Source organism: Pelodiscus sinensis, chromosome 1 (assembly GCF_052426305.1).
Source record: "Pelodiscus sinensis isolate ZL-2025 chromosome 1, ASM5242630v1, whole genome shotgun sequence".
NCBI classification, from domain to species: domain Eukaryota; kingdom Metazoa; phylum Chordata; order Testudines; family Trionychidae; genus Pelodiscus; species Pelodiscus sinensis.
Genome location: NC_143052.1, coordinates 291,875,782 through 291,897,197, shown reverse-complemented (window position 1 = coordinate 291,897,197; position 21,416 = coordinate 291,875,782). Strand labels below are relative to the sequence as shown.

Below are 21,416 nucleotides of genomic sequence, written 5' to 3'. Positions count from 1 at the left end.
CATTGTCCCCAGGAAGGGCGATAGGAGTCCCTTCACATGGCGGAGGCTGTAAAAATCCCAGGCAACACCTCCCTTGGGCCTCTTTCCTGCTCACACCTCTGCACTAGGGATTGATACTAAAGGGGGCATTCCAACAAAGGGGCCGCTGTCCTTCCAACGATTTGGAGGCGGCCCCAGACTTGACGTAAGCCAGCAAGCAGTTTATTCCATCACGTTACAAGCCGAGTCAGGAACGTTGCAACGAGTGTACGTATTTGATAACATTTACTCTCCCTTTCTGTCGCAGCTCCGCGTGGCACAGCCAAGGGGGCCACCGCCGCCGCCACAGCGCCGCCTCTCGCGCCCTGCTGGACTCCCCCGAGGCTTCGAAGAACGCCAACGTGAGCCTAGGCCTCAGCACGGCCGGGACGCTCGCAGCCACAGAGCGCTGCTTCTTCTCTAGTCGGCTTGGGCGCCCCTCTTTGGCGGCGCTGATGAGCAGCCAAGCCAGAGGGACTGCTCATCCGCTGGGCTTTAAAGAGGTGGCTAGGAAGGAAAGCTTGCTCTTGGGCCTTCCTTTCTGTTTCTCACTGGGGCTCTTCCGCCACTGGCTGTGCTAAGGAACGGCAGGCAAGAAAGCAAGAGGAGGCCGAAGGCCAGCAGCCGCCGCGACAGTAAGCATGCGCCAGCTGGGACTCTAACCCAGCTCGCAGGAATGGGAATCATGCATGATGCCTCTACACCACTGGCGCGCCGGCAAGCCCAGCTCGCTAAGCCGTCTCATCCTGCCTCGGGCCGCCGGCGTGGGCCGCTCAAAGGAGGGGCGGTGGCCAGCCAAGCCTTTCTGCAGACGAGGTGGCCGAGAGGTTAAGGCGATGGACTGCTAATCCGTTGTGCTCTGCACGCGTGGGTTCGAATCCCACCTTCGTCTCTTGCCTGCCGCTCTTCTTTTGGCCGTGGGGTCCTTCTTCCAGGCATCTTCTGCGCTTGCCTGCCCAAGCAACTCCTACCGGTAACAAGAGGCGTCAAGCAGCCGGGGAAAGTGGATCCTAAGAGCCTCCCCGTGCCCGTGGACGAGGGGCAGGCTGCTCTGTGGAAACGACTTCCAGCTGCCCTGACCCGTTCACTAGGCTTCTCATCTGGATGCAAACGGTGTCCCGGAATTCGGCCTTGAAAGACGGAGAACTCCCCCGTCCTTGCTATTCTTAACCGCTGGACGTCCCCGGTGTGTCGGATGAGTTCTGGCTAGTGGGTGGCACGATGACTCCAGAGTCAGGAAGCCAGGCGTGGCCGGAGGACTCTGTAAAAAGAGGGCCGCTCTAGGCAAAGGAAAGCCTTTGCTTGTCTGAGCAGCCCGCTCCTCAGGCAGAGAGAAGGACGCTTCACTGACATAGGAGGTAGGGAATGCTCTCGTGCTAACAAGCAGGGGAAGAGAGAGCATGGCATCTCCAGCCAGCAGCACGGAGAACACTGGTCTGGGTGTTGCGTTGCATGGCCGATGCAGACTGGTCTAGAAAGACCGGGGGCTCACCTTCGAGTCCGAAACAATTGACTCAATTGGTTGTGTCAGACAGGACTGTATTCTCAAAGGGTATTGAGCGAGAGCGTGACGTTATCTCGTTCCACGAGGAGTAACGGTAGTTCGAATTAGAAAGCCTAATTCAAACTACCTACTCCATGCCGCGTGTAGCAGCGGGCACGGAGTCCAAACTACCCGGTATTTAAAATTGGCGGTGCACGGCAAGATGCAAATGAAGCCCGGGATATTTTAATCCCGGGCTTCATTTGTAACTTCGTTCAAACGAGGCTAGTAGTGTAGACTTACACTTATGTATCAATAGATTAGAAATGCTTCCAAGTCATACCGACAGCAAATCTGACATTTTTGAAAAGTTACTGGCTTGTTTTATTGTAGAGATAAGCTGAAACATGATTTATGAAGACTGGCTCAAGTTCCGGACCCACTATGACGCGTCAGCAACCTATGGCACGCATGCCATTAGCAGCATGCAAACTGATTTTCTGTGGCACAGGGCTGTGCTCTAGCCATGCAGCTGAAGGCTGGAGCTTTGGCTTCCTGCTGGGGGGCAGAGTGGTGGTGGAAGAGGCATGTGTATATGTCCCTGGGGCTGGCCCTGCCCGGCCTGGGTGTACTGCTCCTGGGAGCGAAGGGGTTAACACCCTCCCTCCTCCTGTACTTCAGGCTCTGTCTTTTTCTTTGGGAGGGGGCGGAGTGAGGCCTGCTCTATAGATCAGTGCTGGGTGGCAGGTCACACATGGTGAGCCAGTTCCTATGCTGTGCCACACTGCTCCCCTCAAGGTGTGTGAGGGGGCAGGGAGCCCCTTCCCCAGAACCTCACTGTGCCCAAAGCCACACGTGGCAGGTGAGGGGCAAGTCTTGGGCAAAGAGCTGTGCTGGGCAGGGAAGTGATTCTGTATCCCACCTCCACCCCTCTTTGTCCCATCACTGCTCCCAGGGGCTGTGAGTCCCAGCGCTGCTGCCCTGCCGGTGAATGAGCTGAGGAGAATAGGAGGTGGGGGTAGGAGCATGTGGCAGGAGGATGGAAGGAGGCAGGGGCTGCACTTGGGGGGATAGGGCAATGCGAGGAGATCAGACTGTGGGTGGGGGGAGGAATCATGGGGCTGAGCGGAGCGAGGCTGGAGCAGAGGGAAGATGTAACTGGGGGGGGGATACAAGTTTCCTAAGAAGAAGCTGCACTTTCCTCTACTTCCCATCCGTTTGCCTCCCTTTTCCCATGACAGCAGGGTCTTCTTTGCACCTTATCATTGTGTGTGAATGAGAATTTCAGCCCATTTGCACAATTATCAACCAGCCACATGGGTTTTGATGTGCAACTATTTGGCTGCAGCTCTAACTTTCCCATCGCCCTCACTGTTCGGCCGTTCCTCGTTCCAATTGACAGTATATGTGTTAGTTGTAGTTTCCTTTTGGTAGCTAACTTGTCAACCCAACCCCTATCGCTTGATTGGTATAGTGGACCTTGTTTATCCAGATGACGTCTGAGCCACCATCTTTTGTCAGTTAGTCGTACTGGCATCAGATTTCATTCATATTGTTGTTTTACAATCAGTGCATCAACACTCATCTGCCCAACCCTCCTCCTTTATCCAGGCTTGAGACTGGCATGAAGAAGCAGACCCCACTGAGAATGGGTAGATGATATAGTAGATTTGTGCAGAGCTAGTCTACAGAAACTAAGCCACTCCGCACTGGACCGGGAAAGATGGAAGGAAATAGTGAGGAAGGCATCAGACACCAACGGGCATTGAGCCCATGGTTGTTGTTGTTGATGATGATGGTGATATTTGACTGCATTCTCACTCTTCCACCTTTTCTGAGTTACTCCCCCAACCTCCTTCCACCCACAAACTCCCTCTTATACCCCCATCCCAGACCCTCTCCTGCTGACAAACTCCCTTCCAGACCCTGCTCTCCTCAGCCCCTCCTGCACCCCACTTCCTGCTCAGATCCTGCACCTCCATCCCACTTGCTGGCAGCCCTGTCCCACACACAGAACCCCTCATTTTTGTCCCCACCCCAGAACCTAAGAGGGTCCCCAAAATCCACTAACCCTCAAACTCCAGAAAAGTAAATCTGGCCTATGGGAAATCCTGAATCCACGTCCTGCCTATCCTTTCCCCTTACCCTTTGAGGCTGGAGTGCCAGAGGAGTGAGATGTCTCAGTTGGGGGCCATATCTGTGAGGGTTGGGGGGGATTTGGAAGTAGTTTTTTGCTTCTCACTTGTATGGTCCACAACTGATTTTTCTGTGGGTCAGTGACCTCGACCCAAAAAAAGTTCCCCACCCCTGCCATAAATAAAGAAAAGATTAAATCTTTTGTATTGGTCATTGTTGAGCCTCCACCCCCCGCTTATCCCTCCCCCGATGGTACAAGTGTCTCTGAAGCCTAGTGCAAGGCCCCCTTTCTCTAGGGCAAACATGGTCTGTAGGCTGGTTTATAATCAATGCCACTCTACCAGAGTATTTATGGCCCTAAGGTATACTCAAAAGTACCAGCCCGCCCCCTACTAGGGTATTTATGGCCCTGCGGCCTAGTCAAAAGTACATGCCCCTCTGGCAGGGACTATACGGCCTGGAGGCCTAGTCAAAAGTACCTTTCCTGCTACTGGGGTATTTACAGCCCTGTGGCAGGGTCAAAAGTATATGATCCTCTGGCAGAGTATTTATGGCCCTGAGGTCTAGTCACCAGACAACTCCGTAGCCTGGAGAGGCTTGTCTGGTTATTGGGTAGGAAGATCCGGGCAGTGTCAGCCCAGAGCCCTAGAGGCAGCAGCAAGCTCCACGGTCTGCTCGGTGGGGATTCCTACCGATACACGCCAAGCTCCCAGAGGATTGTCCTCTTCCATGAGTTACTTCCTACTAGCTAGGGTTGCCAGACGGTCTCTCAAAAAATACCAGACACCCGGTATTTTTTGGTCGAGCAAAAAAAAAAAAAAAAGGAACACGGGATAAGCGACGATCACAACCCCGCCTCCTAACTGGGACTCCCAGCTGGAAGGCAGGGCCGCAAACGCTGGGAGCCTGTGATTGCGCAGAAACCTGGTGCGGGCAGGGCTGCCCACATCAGGCTTCCGTCCGGTGGCCAGTCGGAAAAATCAGAGAATACCAGACACTGCACATGTCCAGTATTGTCTATTTTTTACTGAGCAGAGGACTCAAATACTGGACTGTCTGGTAGGATACCGGACACCTGGCATCCCTACCTACCACTCCCAGCAGGATGCTCCACTCCCTGGGCATTGCTTGGTCAGTCAAACCCCTGTAGATGGCCTCCTTAATTGGGGCTGTCGTTAGAGCGCTGGCTGCTGTTCTGGGAGCTGCTGTATCTGCAACTGCAGGTCCTGGCGCTGCTCCTCGCTCCTCAGGCAGCTGCAGTTGTTACAGGGACTGATCAGGAGCTCCTGCCCAAGCTCCTTCCCCTCTGGCAGTCAGCTCCAACTGAAGGACTCCCTGAGCTTTTAGACCCTGTCTCCCCTGGGAGCATGCCCAGCAGGGCTGTGGGGGTGGGGTTTTTTCGGCCAGGGCAACTCCCTGCCATTCAGTGCAGGGTAGATACACCCCATCACAGACATAAATTAATACTTTACTTTATTTAAAATTAAGTTTGATAAACTAACATGAGAAAGTTAAAATGCTTAGTCTAATAATTTAAATTAAACCATTCCCCCCAGCTGCAGCATTAGCAAAATGGACTATGTAACTAACAGTGAGTTTCCATTAGCAACTGTTGGTCCACAGAAAGGTTTGTATTGAGCCAGGTGGTCCACGGGGTGTGCGGTGGAGAGAGCCCCTTCCTGCCCTCCCAGGAGAGCCACATAGCCCAGGGCAGGAGAGTTAAATCTTGGCACACCACTTTGGAAAGGTTGCCCAACCCCTGCACTATGAAATACCCTAATGACTGACAGGGACAGTGATAGGGATAGACTAGATTATGCAGGTTTACAACATCCCAAACAAGCAAGCAGTTAGATTTTCAGAGGTGCTGGCCACACAATGGCCATTGGCTAACAGTTCAGCATCTGGATAAACCAGGCCACTTACCACCTCATGACTCTTTACTATAAAAACTTTAAAATGTCCAATTAAGGCTACAATGTTCCAATGTAATATACAGAGCTACAAAGTCACAAACTGTCTTAACTCTGAATTCCCGCAATAGAGAACAAAGAGTTTCTAGGGGGACAGGCTCATTCTGGTGAGGTGCTCTGAACCCTCAACTACCAGTACTTTCCATGGGAGTTAAGAGCATTCAGACTGGACCCTGGGCCTGTGTAGCTAGACACTGAATGTGCTTAGCCATATTTGGAACTTTAAACTTCAATTTTTAACTACTTTCTCACTAGAGCTACATTTTTAAATCCCTCCCTCCAAACCTCCCACTTTCACCCAAACACTAATTTATAATATTTGTATAACAGAAATTAGTTTCATTTTCGCCTGCACTCCGGGATTGCAATCTTAATATTCCTTGTATCTTTCAACTCACACATTCCCATCTCAAGGGCTCTACTTTCTATACTCAACACCCACATCTATAGTTGTCCTTAGTTGTCACTGATTGATGCAACTGAATGGAAATTGTGTGGCGTCTTAAAAATGTACCTCTACTGAGTAAGAAAATATCAACATGTCATTTATCAGCTGTCTCTTTTTTATTGAAGTGTAGCTGTAGACATGTTGGTTCCAGGATAATAGCGAGAAATGTAGATGAGGTAATATCTTTTGCAGGCCCATCTTCTGTTGGTGGAAGGGCTAAGCTTTCAAGCTACACAGAGTTTTTCCTTAGGTCTATGACCTTCTTATCAATAAACTGGGGAAATACAACCTAGATGGGGCTACTAGAAGATGCGTGCGATAACTGGCTGGATACTATAACTGGCTAGATAACCATTCTGAGGTTACAGCTACACTGTCTTTTTTTTTTTTTTTCTGGAAGAGGTATGCAAATAGCGCTCACATTTGCATACCTTCTTCTGTTTTTTTCCCCGGAAGAGGCTTTTCTGCCATTTGGCCCCGTCTACATGGGTCTAAATGTCAGGAAAAAAACCCTATTTTGAAAGCCCCTTTCTTCCTCATAAAATGAGGTTTACAAGGGCTTTTGAAAGAGGGCTTTTTTCTGACATTTGGCCCCGTGTAGACAGGGTCAAATGGTGGAAAAGCCTCTTCCAGGAAAAAAAAATCAGAAGGTATGCAAATACGAGCACTATTTGTATACCTCCTCTGAAAAAAAAAAAAAGACAGTGTAGCCGTACCCGCAGAGAGCAGTTATTAATGGTTCACAGTCATGTTGGAAGGGCATAAAAAGTGGGATTCCACAGGGGTCTGTTTTGGGACAGGTTCTGCTCAATGCTATCGTCAGTGATTTAGATGATGGCATAGAGTATGATTATTAAGTTTGCAGATGATACCAAGCTGGGAGGGGATGCAAGGGCTTTGGAGGATAGGGTCATAATTCAAAATGATCTGGACAAATTGGAGAAATGATCTGAGGTAAACAGGATGAAGTTTAATAAGGACAAATGTAAAATACTCCACTTAGGAAGGAACAATCTATTTCACACATACAGAATGGCAAGTGACTGTCTAGGAAGGAGTACTGCAGAAAGGGATTTAGGGGTCATAGTGGCCCACAAGTTAAACATGAGTCGACAGTGTGACACTTTTGCCAAAAAAGCAAACATGATTCTGGGAATCATTAAAAGGAGAATTGTGAGCAAGACATGAGAAGTCATACTTCTGCTCTTTTCTGTGCTGATTAGGCCCCAGTTGGAGTATTGTGTTGAGTTCTGGGCACCACATTTCAAAAAAGATGTGGAGAAATTAGAGAAGTCCAGAGAAGAGCAACAAAAATGATTAAAGGTCTAGAAAACATGACCTATGATGAGAGAAGACTGAAAGAATTGGGCTTGTTTAGTTTAGAAAAGAGAAGACTGAGAGGGGACACAATAGCAGTTTTCAAGTATTTAAAAGGGTGTTACAAGGAGGAAGGAGAAAAATTGTTCTCTTTGGTCTCTGAGGATAGGACAAGAAGCAATGGTCTTAAATTGCAGCAAGGGACGTTTAAGTTGGACATTAGGAAAAACTTCCTGTCAGGGTGGTTAAACACTGGAATAAATTGCCTAGAGGGGGTTGTGGAATCTTCATCACTGGAGATATTTAAGATCAGATTAGACAGCCATCTGTCAAGGATGATCTAGACGAGAAGTTCCCAACCTTTTTTATACCAGGGACTGGCAAACCAATTCACAAACTTTTGGTGGACTGGTAACATGTTATTTGCATATATGCATATTAATTATGCATATAATGAATATTCAAATACACAAATAAAATGTTACTGGTCTGTCAAAAGTTTGTGAATTAATTTGGCGGTCCACAGTATAAAAAGCCTGGCCCCTAGAGCCAACCCAAACCCCTGGGCTATGTCTACACTTGCTGCTTCTTGCCCAAGAAATATGCAAATGAGGCTAAACGTGGAATATCGCCGACCCTCATTTGCATACCTAATGAGCTGCCATTTTTGCAGAAGAGGCTCTTGCACCAGAAGGAGCTGTCTACCCTGCCCCTTCTTGCGCAAGAAAAACCCTCTTGCGCAAGCCCCACTCCCCTCACCTGGGCCTGCCACAGCCTCCCATCTTCCAGTTGAGTGCAGAGTGCTTCCCCGTGCAGCAGGAACTCGCAGTATGCTGGGCCCCTGCTGTGTGCCATGGCAGCTAGGCCCCTGCTGAGCACTGTGGCAGTCGGGCTCCACGTGGTGCTTGGACCTGGCCGAGCACTACAACTGCCCATCACGCAGCCCTGACAGCTGGGTGGCTGTTGGAACTGGAAACAGGACCGGCTCCAGCTGCAGCACTCCCGGTTGCCCGCAGGGCCACTCACCCTGCAGCTGCGTGGGTGTTATATGAATAAAAAAAGCAGGATCTTATGATGGGGATAAGCCAAAAAGCCACATTTATTGTAAAGATAATAATAAAGAATAAAGAAAAGATAGACGCAAACAACGTTGTTTAGCTACTTATTCCTATCCCTACTTAACCCTTATACACACACACACACACACACACACACACACACACACACACACACACACACACACACACACACACACACAAAAAACATTCATTCATTCATACATCCATTCATTCAAGTTCTGTGTATAGTTACCAGCCTGGAAGTTGCTTGTGACAGAATACTGGCCAGGTACTCTGTACACAAGTGATGGTAGTGGGGAGCGAAATCCTGATCAGATGCGCATCTGAAGCTCCTGGTGGGCTGGCAGCAGAACCTTGGACTCTGACTCCATAGTCTTTTAGTCCAGTTCTTATAGGAATTTCTTCCTATGCCAGTCTATGGGAATTGCTGCATCATGCTGATGTTCAGGGTGGCTGTCAGGTGCTTGTCAGTGATCTCATAGGGTGGATCTCCAGTACTTAGTTTTCTCCACTTGACACCTTTTGGTTGCACTGGCACCTGATGCCTTCTTCAGCCCTTTGTTGCTGCATTCTCAGGCTGGCACCTCTCAAAACCATTCATTCATTGTCCAAGCACTCTCTCTCTTACATACATTCGCTAATTAATGTTTCACATACAGTATTTTTGTATAATAATAACTTTACATATACAAGAGTTGTAGTTACAAAAAGTCACAAAAGTTTCTGGGTGGCATTTCTTAAAACATTCTCTCTCTGAGTGCTGAGTTAGTTACTGTTATAGTTACAATGTTTCACTTTGCGATTAGGGTTAATTGCTTCACAATGCTTTGAAGAGAATGGGCGTCAATTGTGTAACAATAAGTTTGAGCGTGCCCAGGGACACAGAGAGGGGAGCTGTTTCTGGCTACATAGTATTATATTTTTAACAGTTTTAAGTTACATGACCTAATATTACATTCCTAACAAATTATATTCTAGAGGGGCAATAATTATAAATCGAAACATTTAACAATCTTAACAAATAATAATAATAATAATAATAATAATAATAATAATAAATCTAAACACTTATCAAGCTTGATAACACTAAATCTAAACACTTATATGATTCTTCTACTAAACAAACTTATACTACTAAGACTTTTAGTTGTGGGGAACAAATTATGGGGAGTCACTTCCACTTGGGGGAATCATTTTTAATACTTTAATATATTATCCCTACATAGGGAACCCCAGCGTGTGGGGCTCAGTAGCAGCTGGGGGCATGGCTTGGCAGTGTGCCATGGCCCAGCAGGCAGGGGTTCACGGATCGCTGCTGGTCCACGGACTAGCAGTTGGGAACCGCTGATCTGTATAGTGCTTGGTCCTGCCGTGAGGGCCGGGAACTAAACTCGATGACCTCTTGAGGTCCCTCCTGGTTCTATGATTCTATAATTCTGCATTCAAATGTGATGTTTCTATTTGCATGCTACACTATCAAGAAGGAGTCATATGTTCCACTGTCCCACGACATACCAGTGTAAAATGCTCTTTCCTTACTCTGCTGTCCTAGAGTGTAAGCTGCTCAAAGCAAGGAACAGACTTTTGGTGGTGGAACATTGCATAAATAAACAAACAATATTAACAAATTAATAGTAGTAGCTATAACTCTTATTCCCTGCCTGCTTTCCTACAAAGTGTGGGAGGCAGAATTACTGTTCCAGAGGCAGGGAAAGGAGTTTGGAGTCATCCTGTTGGCAGCTGTATACTGACTTTCTCTCTCCCTCTAAAGGTATGTCTGTACTGCAAGCATGTCTCTGTAGCACAGACACTACAGTGACTGAAGAGGTTTTTCAGTCGCCACAGTAAATCCACCCCCTGAAGAGGGTGGCATCAGCTAGGTCGAAAGAAAAATTGTACATCTAAAGCGGGGGTTAGGTCAACCTAAATCCAGCACACTGAGCCTGAAGCTTTTCAAAGCCCTTAGTGATGTATCTCAGGCTTAATCTGTATTATGCACCCTCCCCACATTGATCTAAGATACGCAGCTTCAGCTACACCACAGCGTCTTCCATCCGCTAACACTGGTGGCTGGTGCTCCCCCTTGGACTTTACCTACTCTTCTCATCCTGCTGGAGTACCAAAGCCCATGGGAGAAGGCTGGAGATCAGTGTATCAGGTCTGCTTAGACACGATACATTGACCACTGGTGGCTCGATGGCTGCAGCGTGGATCCACCCATCCACCATGCAGTGAAGACAAGCCCTTAGTTGGGGGGAAATAGGAACTGACCACGCCTGGCCAGCGCCTGGCCCAAGCAGCCCCAGGAACACTGATGGGGTTGCCAAGTGTCCGGTTTTGGACTGGACAGACCAGTATTTGAGCTTTCTGTTCGGGAAACAAATTGAGAAAATATAAATGTCTGGTATTTTCTAAGTAAGATATAACAGATTGCGATGTAATGTCAAGTGTGCCTGGTATTTTGTTGAAACCACCTGACAACCCCAGGCACTGAGCGGAGCTGGCTGGGAAAAGAATGGGAATGGGGATTGTATTTTCACGCCATGTTTAGCTTGTGGTTTGGGGGTTAAATCTCACTTGCCACCAGCCTGCTTCGGACCTGCCATGAGCCGGCCGGGGCCAGCCCCCCCGGGAGGGGGCACAGGGTCCAAGGCGGGGCGGCTGGCGGGGCAGGGCTAGGCCGGGCCCATTGACCTCAGTGACCTTTGCCCATTGGCAGGGGCAGCCCCGCGACTGGAGTTTCCCTCGGCCAAGAACGCAGCCCGGCAGGCGCGCGGGGGGGGGGGGGGGGGGGCAGGCGCGCAGGCGCAGTGCGGCGCGGGGGCTTCCCCCGTCCCGCGGCTCCCACGCGCCAGGCCCAGGGGCCGCCAGGGGGCGCCGCGCGCGGCAGGCTGCGTGTGTGCTACGTCACCGCTCTCGGGCGCGGCGAGGAGCGCGGGGATTGGTGACGCGGCGGGGACGTGCCCGCTATATGAGCTCGGCAAGCCGCTGCCTCGGCCCTTTCCGCCTCGCTCCCTCCCGCTCGCGGGTCGCTCGCCCGCCGCGCCCAGACCGAGCCGCGCCCGCGCCGCCCCTCCCCCCCCTCCTACCGCCGCGCCCGCGCCAGCGCCGCCGCCATGATCATCTACCGGGACAGCATCAGCCGTGAGCGCGGGGCGCCGCGGGGCGGGGGGCGCGGGCCGGGCCCCGCGCATGGGCAGGCCGGGCGGGGAATGCGGAGCTCTGCGGCGGGGGAGGGGAGCTTCCGCCGCCCGGCTGGGAGCGCCGGGGGGCGGGGCCTGGAGAGGGGGGCTGCGGGCGGGAGCGGGGGGGGCCCGGGCCGGGCGGGGGGGGGGGTGCCCGGGCCCCCGGGGGGGGGGGGGGTGCCCGGGCCCCGCGGGGGGGGGGGGGTGCCCGGGCCGGGCTGACGCCGCCGCTCTCCCCGCAGAGGACGAGATGTTCTCCGACATCTACTGCATCCGGGAGGTGGCCGACGGGCTCTGCTATGAAGTGGAGGGGAAGGTGAGTCCCGGCAGCTGCGGGGGGAGGCGGCCCCGGGGCCGGGCCAGGCTCAGCCGCAATCCCCTTGCCGGGCGGGGGCAGCCCTTGGCGGCTCGGGGCGTGGGGCAGTGGGCGGGGGCTCGCCTGCCTTGGGCCCTCCTGCGAGCGTGTCCGGCAACTCCCGTTTCCAGCCCTTTCCTGAAAGTGACGGGATTTGCTGCTAGTGACCGAAGCACGTCGCTCCAGGGCCTGGCCCGTCCGAGAATGCCCGAGCTCTAGAGGACACCTCGGAGAGCCGGTGTGGGTGTGGGTGGGCTCTAGTTCCTGCCAGTGCTTCCTGTAGGAGTACTAGCCCAGTGCTTGATCAATATCTAAGCTGTATGGAAGTCCTAGCCCTAATTAGCTGGTAGGCCAGTGTCAGAGTGTTCAACACTGGTGCTGTTAAGCGATAATGGGGTAGCTCTGTGGTCCACTTGTGCATTAATATGAACAGTTCCTGAGCAGGCTGATGTACTCAGTGGGGCTGAGTTAATACCATCTTTAAAGTAGCTGTGTTACTCTGCATCCTCAACATTGAGGAGTCCTGTGACACCTTGAAGACTAACACATTTATTTGTGCATTAGATTTCATGAACAACAAGTTTTTTAACCACGAAAGCTCATGCCCAAATGAATTGTCCTTTTTAAGGTGCATAGGACTCTTGTCTTTCTAATCAGTGTATCATTTAATTCTGTGGCACTTTCCTCTAATAAGCTTTTGATCTCTTTAAATCCAGATGGTCACCAGGACAGAGGGTCAGATTGCTGATTCTTTAATTGGTGGCAATGCTTCCACTGAATGCACTGACGAGGGAACAGATCCCACAGTTGTCACTGGTGTCGATATAGTAATGAATCACCATCTTCAGGAAACTAGCTTTACAAAAGAGTCCTACAAGAAGTACATTAAGGACTACATGAAAGCGTAAGTGCAAATTGGTGTTACCCGTAAATTCCTCTGACTGGAACATCACAAATTTGAGCTCCCTAACTTTCATGTTCACAAAAGTGAATGAGTCATGGGTAGGTGCTGTGTAGGGTGGTCAGTTTGACACTTGAGTAACTTCAGTGCTGCATTTGAGATGCATGAAGATGGGAGTATAGGGGACCACTTCAGAAACAAGACATAGCTGCAGTAGTGATGTGTTCATATGAGAGAGGTTTTCCTTTGCCCTCCTGTTGCATTGAGAGGGTCACAGGATGTTTCTTCTACCATACAATGAGGCTTAATGCAGTAACACTTATTAGGCCTCCTCGCCTTAGAGGAGAGGCATTCTAGAACTAGCGTAAGTCTAGAATGCTTCAGAGTTACACAAGAAATCTAAATTTCCAGCAAGCTTTTTAAATTGACAAACATAAAATGTTGAATTGCCTATGTTTCTGTATATAGAACTCTGATTATCCAGAGTGGTATCCAACATCCAGACATTTTTCTTCAAGTGAAAGGTGTTCCCTCCATTTTGGAAGTCCTATCTTGAGCCTCTTGAAATTGTGGTGTTGCTGCTATGGGACTCTGCCTATTCTCATGACTGTACTGGATGAAGAATGAAATGGGCTAGGTCTGAATGAGTCTCCTTGTGCAATCATCCCTGCCATGGAAGTACTATTGATAGCTTTTTTTTTAGCATCCAGAGCCTTTTTGTCAGATGTCAGTAGTCAGGGAGTGGCTGGCTGGGGGAGGGAGGAGAGAGTTAGGAATGCTACCCATAGAGGTTTGGCAATAGTAGGCAAGCTTCTTCACTTTGAGCATAAAGTTACTGGTCAGCTGAAATTGTTAGATTCCAGTTAAGAACTTGTTTTCTTTTGCTTAGAATCAAAGCCAGACTTGAGGAACACAAACCAGACAGAGTAAAGCCTTTCATGACAGGGGCTGCAGAGCAAGTCAAATACATCCTTGCAAATTTCAAAAATTATCAGGTAAGGTTAAATAACTCTTTATAGTATAAAACAAAGGCACAAATCCTAGCTGTGTCCTACTATTACACAGTCCGCTTAGACTCAGAACCTCCTGTCTGCTGCAAGGGTGGTGGTTGGAAGCCTCTTATCTACCCTTCTCCAGGCTGTCATATCATAATTTTGTTAATGGTTCTAATGTGCTTCAGTTCATGGCTTTGTTCAGCAACAACAGAATGGAATTGAGATAGCAATAGTACATTTGACAAGTTTAAGTATCCATGCTTTGCCTAGCTGCTCAATGTACAGTGGAGACACTGAAACTAGCTTAAAGGCAGTACTGCATTGATTTATTTGGGCAAGTCTAACCAGAAGAGCTAAAGGTCTTCCAAAATGGGCTTAGATTCATCAGAAGTGGATGGCATTTGTCATCTATATTAGGGTTGTTAGCATAGGATTGAATAAACAATTAACCGATAAGCCAGGGCTTTTTGGTTAATCTGATCAACTACATGCACTTCCCCCTTGCTGCCTCTATCGGGCAGTGGCAGAGGGGAGCTGGTTAAGCCAGCTTCCTGCAAGCACTCAATCACTGACCCATCTGCCCCAGTGAAGCTTCTGTCAGTCTCCTCCCCCCCCACCCCCCCCGCTGCCCCCAGACTGGTTGCTACTGAGGAGCTGCCTCTATCAGAGGCAACAATGGAGGGTAGCAGGGGGCTCCCCAGGAATGGGGCTGGGAGCGTACTGGCTGCTGCCCCTACCTCCAGTGACTATTGAATAATCATGTAATTGCACAATCTTGCTAACTGTGTGATTATTTAATTGATCTATATAACATCCCAAATCATATTGAGACTTTTTCATAGACAAGATTTTTGGCTGTTAAATGCTGTCCATAGAATAGTTTGGTAACTCCTACTACATTCCTAGTTGTAATAGTGCCAATTCTTCTTACAAGTTCTTTGTAGGTGAGAACATGAATCCAGATGGCATGGTGGCTCTCCTGGACTTCCGTGAGGATGGAGTAACTCCCTATATGATTTTCTTTAAGGATGGTTTAGAAACAGAGAAGTGTGTAAGTACTGAATTTTCTTGAGTCAAATTATTAATCTGCTACTTGGCAAACTTCCCTTGTATACAAAAATGTTCACTGCTGAAAGTTACTAATTCAGAGTGGCTGTGGAGTTAGCATTGCCTGTCAAATATATATATATATAGCATTGGTTATGGGGGTGGGGGCGGTAACTGATGAAATGGCTTGGATATATAGGAGTCAGACTAGCAATCTAATGGTTCCTTCTAGCATTAAACTCTTAATTATAGTGGAAACAGTACAGAAAGTCCTCTTCTCAAAGATGTGGTCCCACTACAAGATGACTCCTATACCAGTGTAAACAGAACAGTAGTTGATATTTCATGGTGTGCATTATAGTGGTGGTTCCCTTCATACCACCCCCTATAGTGTTACTAGTGGTTCATGCCTAGCAGTACTAAGGCACTGTTAAGATGAAGTAAAACCCTAATATATAAGCAGTGTTTCTGGGGTTACGATCAGAAGGTAAACTCTTGGGTTGGGCCACAACCCAAGAAGAATTGCTGTTGATTATGGTGATTGATGCAGATGACAGTTCTCTAGTCATCAGGTATTCATGATGGAATTATATTTGATTCTGTAGTGAAGCTAGTATTTGACTCCTCTGCCACAGCAAATACCTCCCATTAGATGGGGCCAGTACTGCAGGATTACAGGTTGAAGTGGCTGTGAAGAAGATTCATCTAACCACATGAATCCAGGAGTCTACAGCTGGTCCCTGAGTTGCAAACGGTCAACTTAGGACCGTTCGCAGTTACGACCAAAAGTGTTGTAAATGGTGGACCCAGAGTTACAAATGTGACCCGCGCTTACGAACAACATGGTCGCATGTAACTCAATGGGATCCGACTTATGAACAAACCAAGTTATGACCAGTTGCTTGGTTCATAAGTCGGAGACAGACTGTATTGTGTATCAGATAATTTACAAGTGTCCTAAAAGTAGCCAGCTAAAGTTGTTTTCTAATTTTGGAGGTTACTGAAAAGCTTGATACAGCACTAACTATGCCAGTTAACTCCTGCAGCACTGACTTCTTAGAGCCATGTGGTTTTTCACAGGCTACCAGTGCACTGAAAGGCTAGCACTGATTCCCAGGGTGGAGAGCAGTAAAATGGCTTGTTCTCTTGGAATGCTCTACAGTGAAACAGCCACACAGCAGCTCTTCAGAGTCACTTTGATTTGTTCTGTATACTTTAATCTCAGAGGGGTAGCCGTGTTAGTCTAACTTGAAAAGCAAATAGTCATGTGGCTCCTCAGATTAACATATATAGCATTACGATCTTTCATAAGCAAAACCATTGCAAGCTCATGATACCCCTAGAGACTAACACATACATATGGTTGAAGTGGCTGCTGCCATTTTTAAATGCTCTGTAGTTCAAACTACCTGCCCGTGGCTACAAGCAGCACGGATTAGGTAGTTCAAATTAAAGCTCCTAATTTGAACTATCGTTATTCCTCCGCGCTGCCCGGGAACATGCAAGTGAAGCCCGGGATATTTAAATTCCAGGCTTCATTTGCAAGTTCGAATGCCTACATTAGCCACCCTAGTTTGAACTAGGGTGGCAGTGTAGACTTACCCTAGGGTGCCACAGGACTAGACATTTACTTAGTCACTGTAATGTCCCCTGTGAACCTTAACTTGTATTTGAATTAGTCTTGTTATGCTACCTTCTGGTCACACTGCCCTGCCCGCAGTGGAGGTGGGGAGAAAAATCTAAGTGGCCAGGTGCTTTTTATTTGTTGCCTCTTAAAGCTCAGAGCAAGCTCAGAGCATCAGAATCTCTGAAAGCTTGTAAAAATGCTATGCATCCTCTGATAGACCTTGAGCAAGTCTCCTGCTGCTCCTTGGTTTGCACTATGATGCAAAAGGAAATTCCTTGTGCTTTCTGCCTGCCTGCCTGCCTGGTCACATGGCAGTTCAGACTGAATTGGGGAACACATCCAGATAGACTCCATTGCTTGACTGAACATGCAATAACCATTGTATTCTTGTTACAGTAACAAAACCGAGCAACTATTTTGGATTCACCTTGTCATAACTTGCTGCTGCTGCTCTTTCCTCATCAACACAACACCAGGACTCAGCAGTGTCTAGCAACTGGACTGATACCATCTTGAGCTTTATTCACTTACTTGACCCTGATTTGGAGTGGAGGCATTGTTTTAAAAACTTGTCATGTAGGTTGTCTAAAATAAACTCATTAAACCCATTCTAGGTCATGCCTGTTGGTCTAATGTGTTTCTTAAGCTGAACTCTACAATGTGCTTGCTGCAAGTGTTGTGCCAAGGACCTTATACTTGTCAGTAGTATAGCCTGATCCTAGCACACTGCAACTTAAGACTGCCTTCAAATAGACTTCATGCAAGTCACTACTTGAGACACTGGAATGCAAGCGCAGGCTCCTAACATCCACCTGCCTAGTAGTCTGAGGTGAATAAGGGACATGTCCAAAGAAGTGCCATCATAATGAAGTGGACTTTCTGCATCTCCCACAGTTCTGCAAGCTGAAGTAATTAACTCTCTGGAAGAGATACCAAAACTAATAAAACAAAACTGAATTTAAAGCTATTAATACTGAGTATTGGCTGAGCTTCTTTAACAAGCAAGGGTATTTGGCTTCAAAGAACACTAGGATGCAGACTTTTAGCTAGTGCATTGTGGGGGGGGGAGGGAATGTACCTTCATATAAAAATACAGAATAGCTTCATGAGCCAGCTACAGCCAAACCATGAAACTATGCCCACTGAACAGTTGTGCATGATTGATCAGTGATCAGTGATAGGATTAAGCAGACAAGTGGCTTGATAGTATCCCACCTATCTAAAGTAATCCCAATGAAGCAGGTTTTGATAGGAAAATAAGTGTTAGTGAAAGTAAGCTGCTGTCTTGTTGTCTTAGGTAAAGTCTGTACTGCTGAGGGTTAGTGTATTACAACATCTTCAATACTGTACCCAGCTTTTATTGAGGTGTTATCCTGGCTAGAGGATGATCACTTGACAATGCATCTGCTTGACAGACCTGGAGCATGTCCCCATTGCTTTTCTGGTCCTCACTAGGATGCAAGAATAAAACAGTTCCTTGCGCTTTCTGCCTGTCACCTTATGGCAGTCCAGATTGAATAAGGGAATATAGCTAGCCTAGAACTAAAATAGCTCCACCTTAACAGTGGAAGGGTTGGGTATGCCTTTCTAATTCCAATAGCTTCTTCAAAGGTTTAGTTAGTGAGTGTTTCAGGAAAAGTTCTTAGGTCAGAATAGATTTGTTACAGTAAACAGTGATGGATTTCTCCCCCCCATGTATTTCTGTTCAGTTGAATACATAGCTACAGGTATCCCACTTCCAGGCTAGGAGGAGTTAGCAATGAGATGGGACTCTGCATCTAGCCCATAATCACAGCTTTATTCCTGGGGAGGTTCACTTGCTAGTGTGTGAGGAAGATGCAAATCCTGAGTGACAGCCCTTTCTAGGGACTTGGAATGTTGACTGGTACTTGTTAATGTTACAAGTTAACCTACCTCAATCTGTAACATTAACACATGTCATGGGTACAGCCAGCTGCTCCCTTCTGCTCTCATTTTGGCTCTGTTCACGTGTCTTTTATCTAAGTGACAGAAGTGCTGAATAATAAACTTAATGGCTTGTCTCTTTAAAGTTTTTTGCAATTTCAGATATAACCACAATGTGAGCAGCAACTCCCTCATGTGGACACTTTAATTTTATCACTTTCTCAGAGGCATGTTAAATATTGGTTTATTGAATAGTCAATTCACCTCATGAGTTCTTATAGATCAGCTGGCTATTTTATAGTCCCTGGGGGTGAAGCAGGCAGCCAGTACAATCCAGTCCCATTCTCAAGGACCCCCTGCCACTCACTGCTTCTGCCTCTTGGGCAGCAGCATGGGATGCCATGTGGGAGCTGGCTAGTGAGGGGAGCCAGTTTAAGAACTAGCTCCCCTGGCAGACCAGCCTTTGTCACCCTGCACTGTTGCTTCTAATAGAGGTAGCAGTGCAGGGTGGCAGCAGCTCTGGGGGTGGGGTGGGTCTGAGCTCCCAGCCCTGTCATGAGCTGGGACTAAACTGGCCTGCCTGCAGTCTATACACTCCAATGCAGAGCTGTAGCAGGGGTAGGTACTGGATCTGGCACAAGCCAGGACAGAGCTGGGCTGCTGTCCAGCCTACTAAAAAAGCAGGGGGGAGGGAGAGGAGAAATGTGTGTAGTCTAGAGCATTAAGCGAATGCTTTTGCTTATCAGTTAATTGACTATACACTATTATATTCCTAGTTTCAGATGAGAAACTCAGTACTGTAAGTCACCTCAGTAAGTGGTTTAATATAATTGCAGTGTTGGTAAATCACATTCCAAAGTGACAAGTACCAGGCTGTAATTTAAGTGTTCATTAGATGTAAACTTTGTTTAAAAACAAACACATTTTACCCTGTTCTAAAATGTGGGATTTCAAATGTGATACTCTGCTGACTCACTCCTTAGATAATCAAAAGTTTCACAGGGGTAACTGAGTTAGTCTGTAATAGGAAAAACTTAAACACATAGTCTTGTAGCACTTTGAAGACTAACAAAACATGTAGATGGTATCATGAGCTTTTGAGGGCACAACCCCCTTCTTCAGATGACAGGGTGTTAGAAGTCCAGGTCTGAAGAGGATTGTGCCCTCAAAAGCTCATGATACCATCTACATGTTTTGTTAGTCTTCAAAGTGCTACAAGCCTAAAAGTTTTTCCTTAGATAATGTTGGTCCTTGAGCGGAAGGGGTTTTTCTCCTAAGTCTTTGTCCAAAGTTTGTATGAAAGGGTTGAGCAACTGAAGTAAAACTATTTCCTTGCACTTGCATTATCAGCTGTGCAGTCATGCCATGTCCTCGCTAACTTCAGTTTTGTTCTTAGCTAACCCCTGGAAGTCACGTGGTACTGGTCCAGAATGGGTCTACTATCTTTTTGGTCACTAATAAAGTCTGCCAGAAAAGATAAGTTGATTTCTAGCAAACACCAATGCCTGGCTCACTGATACAGCTGATTGTGCAGCAAGTAAGCCCTGGCATGCTGCTGAAGGTGAAAGCTCAAAGAATCCAAAGCAATTTGGGCTAGGATTCATGTAGCCCCTGAAACTTCCCTTCTTTGGCTTAACCATCTTTACATCATCATATATGATAAATATGGTATTTTTGCTAATGGGGGGGGGAGGGGGAGTACCAAGAGCGACTGCTGTCCATGTAGTGTCAGTGCCATGGCTCTTTCGTACGTAGTATGAGGGGGCACAGAGCAGCATTCACAAGTCAGTGCCTGGTACATGCCAGGAAAATTAATGAGCTAACTAACACACCAAATTCTACACATCCTAGTCCTTTGCCACCTGAGACATTCTGCATAACACTAAGCAGAGTGCTATTTTCTCCCTTTATGAATAGCTTATGTTTCAGTAAGCAGCGATAACTGCTTTCTGGCACAGCTGTGGTTCTTTGTCTTCGCTCAAAGCTCACTGCAGATTGATAGTTCGGTTGCGTGCCCCTCTCAGGCCCACAAATTATGCTCCATACTTGGGAATTCTTTTAGCATTTCATGCTTCAGTCAATTACAAGCTAAGTGCCACTGGAAAAAAAAATCTCAGGCTATGTCTACACTAAAATGATCTATCAGAAAAAGGTATGCAAATTGCATGCCTTTTTCTGATAGTTTTTTCAGAAGAGGCGTTTCTAAAATTTGGCCCTCTACACTGGGCCAAATTTTGGAACAGCCTCTTTCGGAAGAGCCCTTCTTCCTCTTGGGAGGAAGAAGATGGCTTCCAAAGAGCATATCTGCTCTTCCAAAACAAAACAAAAAAAGTGGTGGAAGAACCCTGTAGTGTAGACACAGCCTCAACTTACTTTCTTCAGCTTACTAAAATCTAAATGGCACAGCAACCCTGCTTTGTAAAAAAGCAAGATTTGGGCTGAATTAAGCTGCTATAAGTTGGTTCTGTTATGTTGTAGCTTTTTAAATCAAAGCGAAAATAGGCGCCAGAGAGAAGCTATATGTTTGGCAGCTATGGCAGCCTGGCTCCTTTCTGTTTACCGGTAGCCTGCTTTTCTCCCTTGGAAAACTTGATTGTTACATACCTTTCAGACATTTCCTGTAAGCTGGACTCTTAACAGATAAACTGCATTGTAACTAGCTATTCCCAGTGCTATGCATTTTAGGGATTGTTACTTTATACAGGAACCAGAAAACTTAGGGGCTGCATCTACACTGGCATGATTTTGCACAAATACTCTTAACGGAAAAGTTTTTCCATTAAAAGTATTTGCACAAAAGAGCGTCTACACTGGCACGGATGCTTTTGTGCAAAAGTCATCTTTTGCACAAAAGCATCCGTGCCAGTGTAGATGCTCTCTTGCGCAAAAAAGCTCCAATGGCCATTTTAGCCATCGGGCTTTCTTGCGCAAGAAATTAAAATGGCTG

The 21,416-nt window shown here is 47.5% G+C and overlaps 1 protein-coding gene and 3 non-coding genes across 4 annotated transcripts; all 4 read left to right on the top strand.

The window, feature by feature from the left end:
- The first annotated feature begins 828 nt into the window (after positions 1 to 828).
- Positions 829 to 910, top strand: TRNAS-GCU (transfer RNA serine (anticodon GCU)). Its single transcript has one exon. It is a non-coding gene; the product is annotated as a tRNA-Ser (tRNA).
- A 10,535-nt stretch (positions 911 to 11,445) lies between these two features.
- On the top strand, positions 11,446 to 17,177 carry TPT1 (tumor protein, translationally-controlled 1). The gene is made up of 6 exons (XM_075918996.2): positions 11,446 to 11,598; positions 11,882 to 11,955; positions 12,711 to 12,898; positions 13,785 to 13,890; positions 14,825 to 14,941; positions 16,961 to 17,177. The coding sequence occupies exons 1-6, from the start codon at positions 11,571 to 11,573 to the stop codon at positions 16,961 to 16,963; spliced, it is 516 nt and encodes a 171-aa protein (XP_075775111.1). The 5' UTR covers positions 11,446 to 11,570; the 3' UTR covers positions 16,964 to 17,177.
- LOC112544949 (small nucleolar RNA SNORA31) lies at positions 16,766 to 16,905 on the top strand. The gene has a single exon (XR_003088329.2). It is a non-coding gene; the product is annotated as a small nucleolar RNA SNORA31 (small nucleolar RNA).
- Positions 17,178 to 17,962: 785 nt separating the features above from the next.
- LOC112544950 (small nucleolar RNA SNORA31) lies at positions 17,963 to 18,097 on the top strand. The gene has a single exon (XR_003088330.1). It is a non-coding gene; the product is annotated as a small nucleolar RNA SNORA31 (small nucleolar RNA).
- Positions 18,098 to 21,416: the final 3,319 nt, after the last annotated feature.

Excerpts from the sequence above, each read along its gene's own strand:
- TPT1 (XM_075918996.2), top strand. The coding sequence starts at position 11,571 with ATGATCATCTACCGGGACAGCATCAGCC. Across the intron at positions 11,956-12,710 it reads GCTATGAAGTGGAGGGGAAG|ATGGTCACCAGGACAGAGGG; the intron begins GTGAGTCCCGGC and ends CTTTAAATCCAG. Across the intron at positions 13,891-14,824 it reads CAAATTTCAAAAATTATCAG|TTCTTTGTAGGTGAGAACAT; the intron begins GTAAGGTTAAAT and ends TCTTCTTACAAG.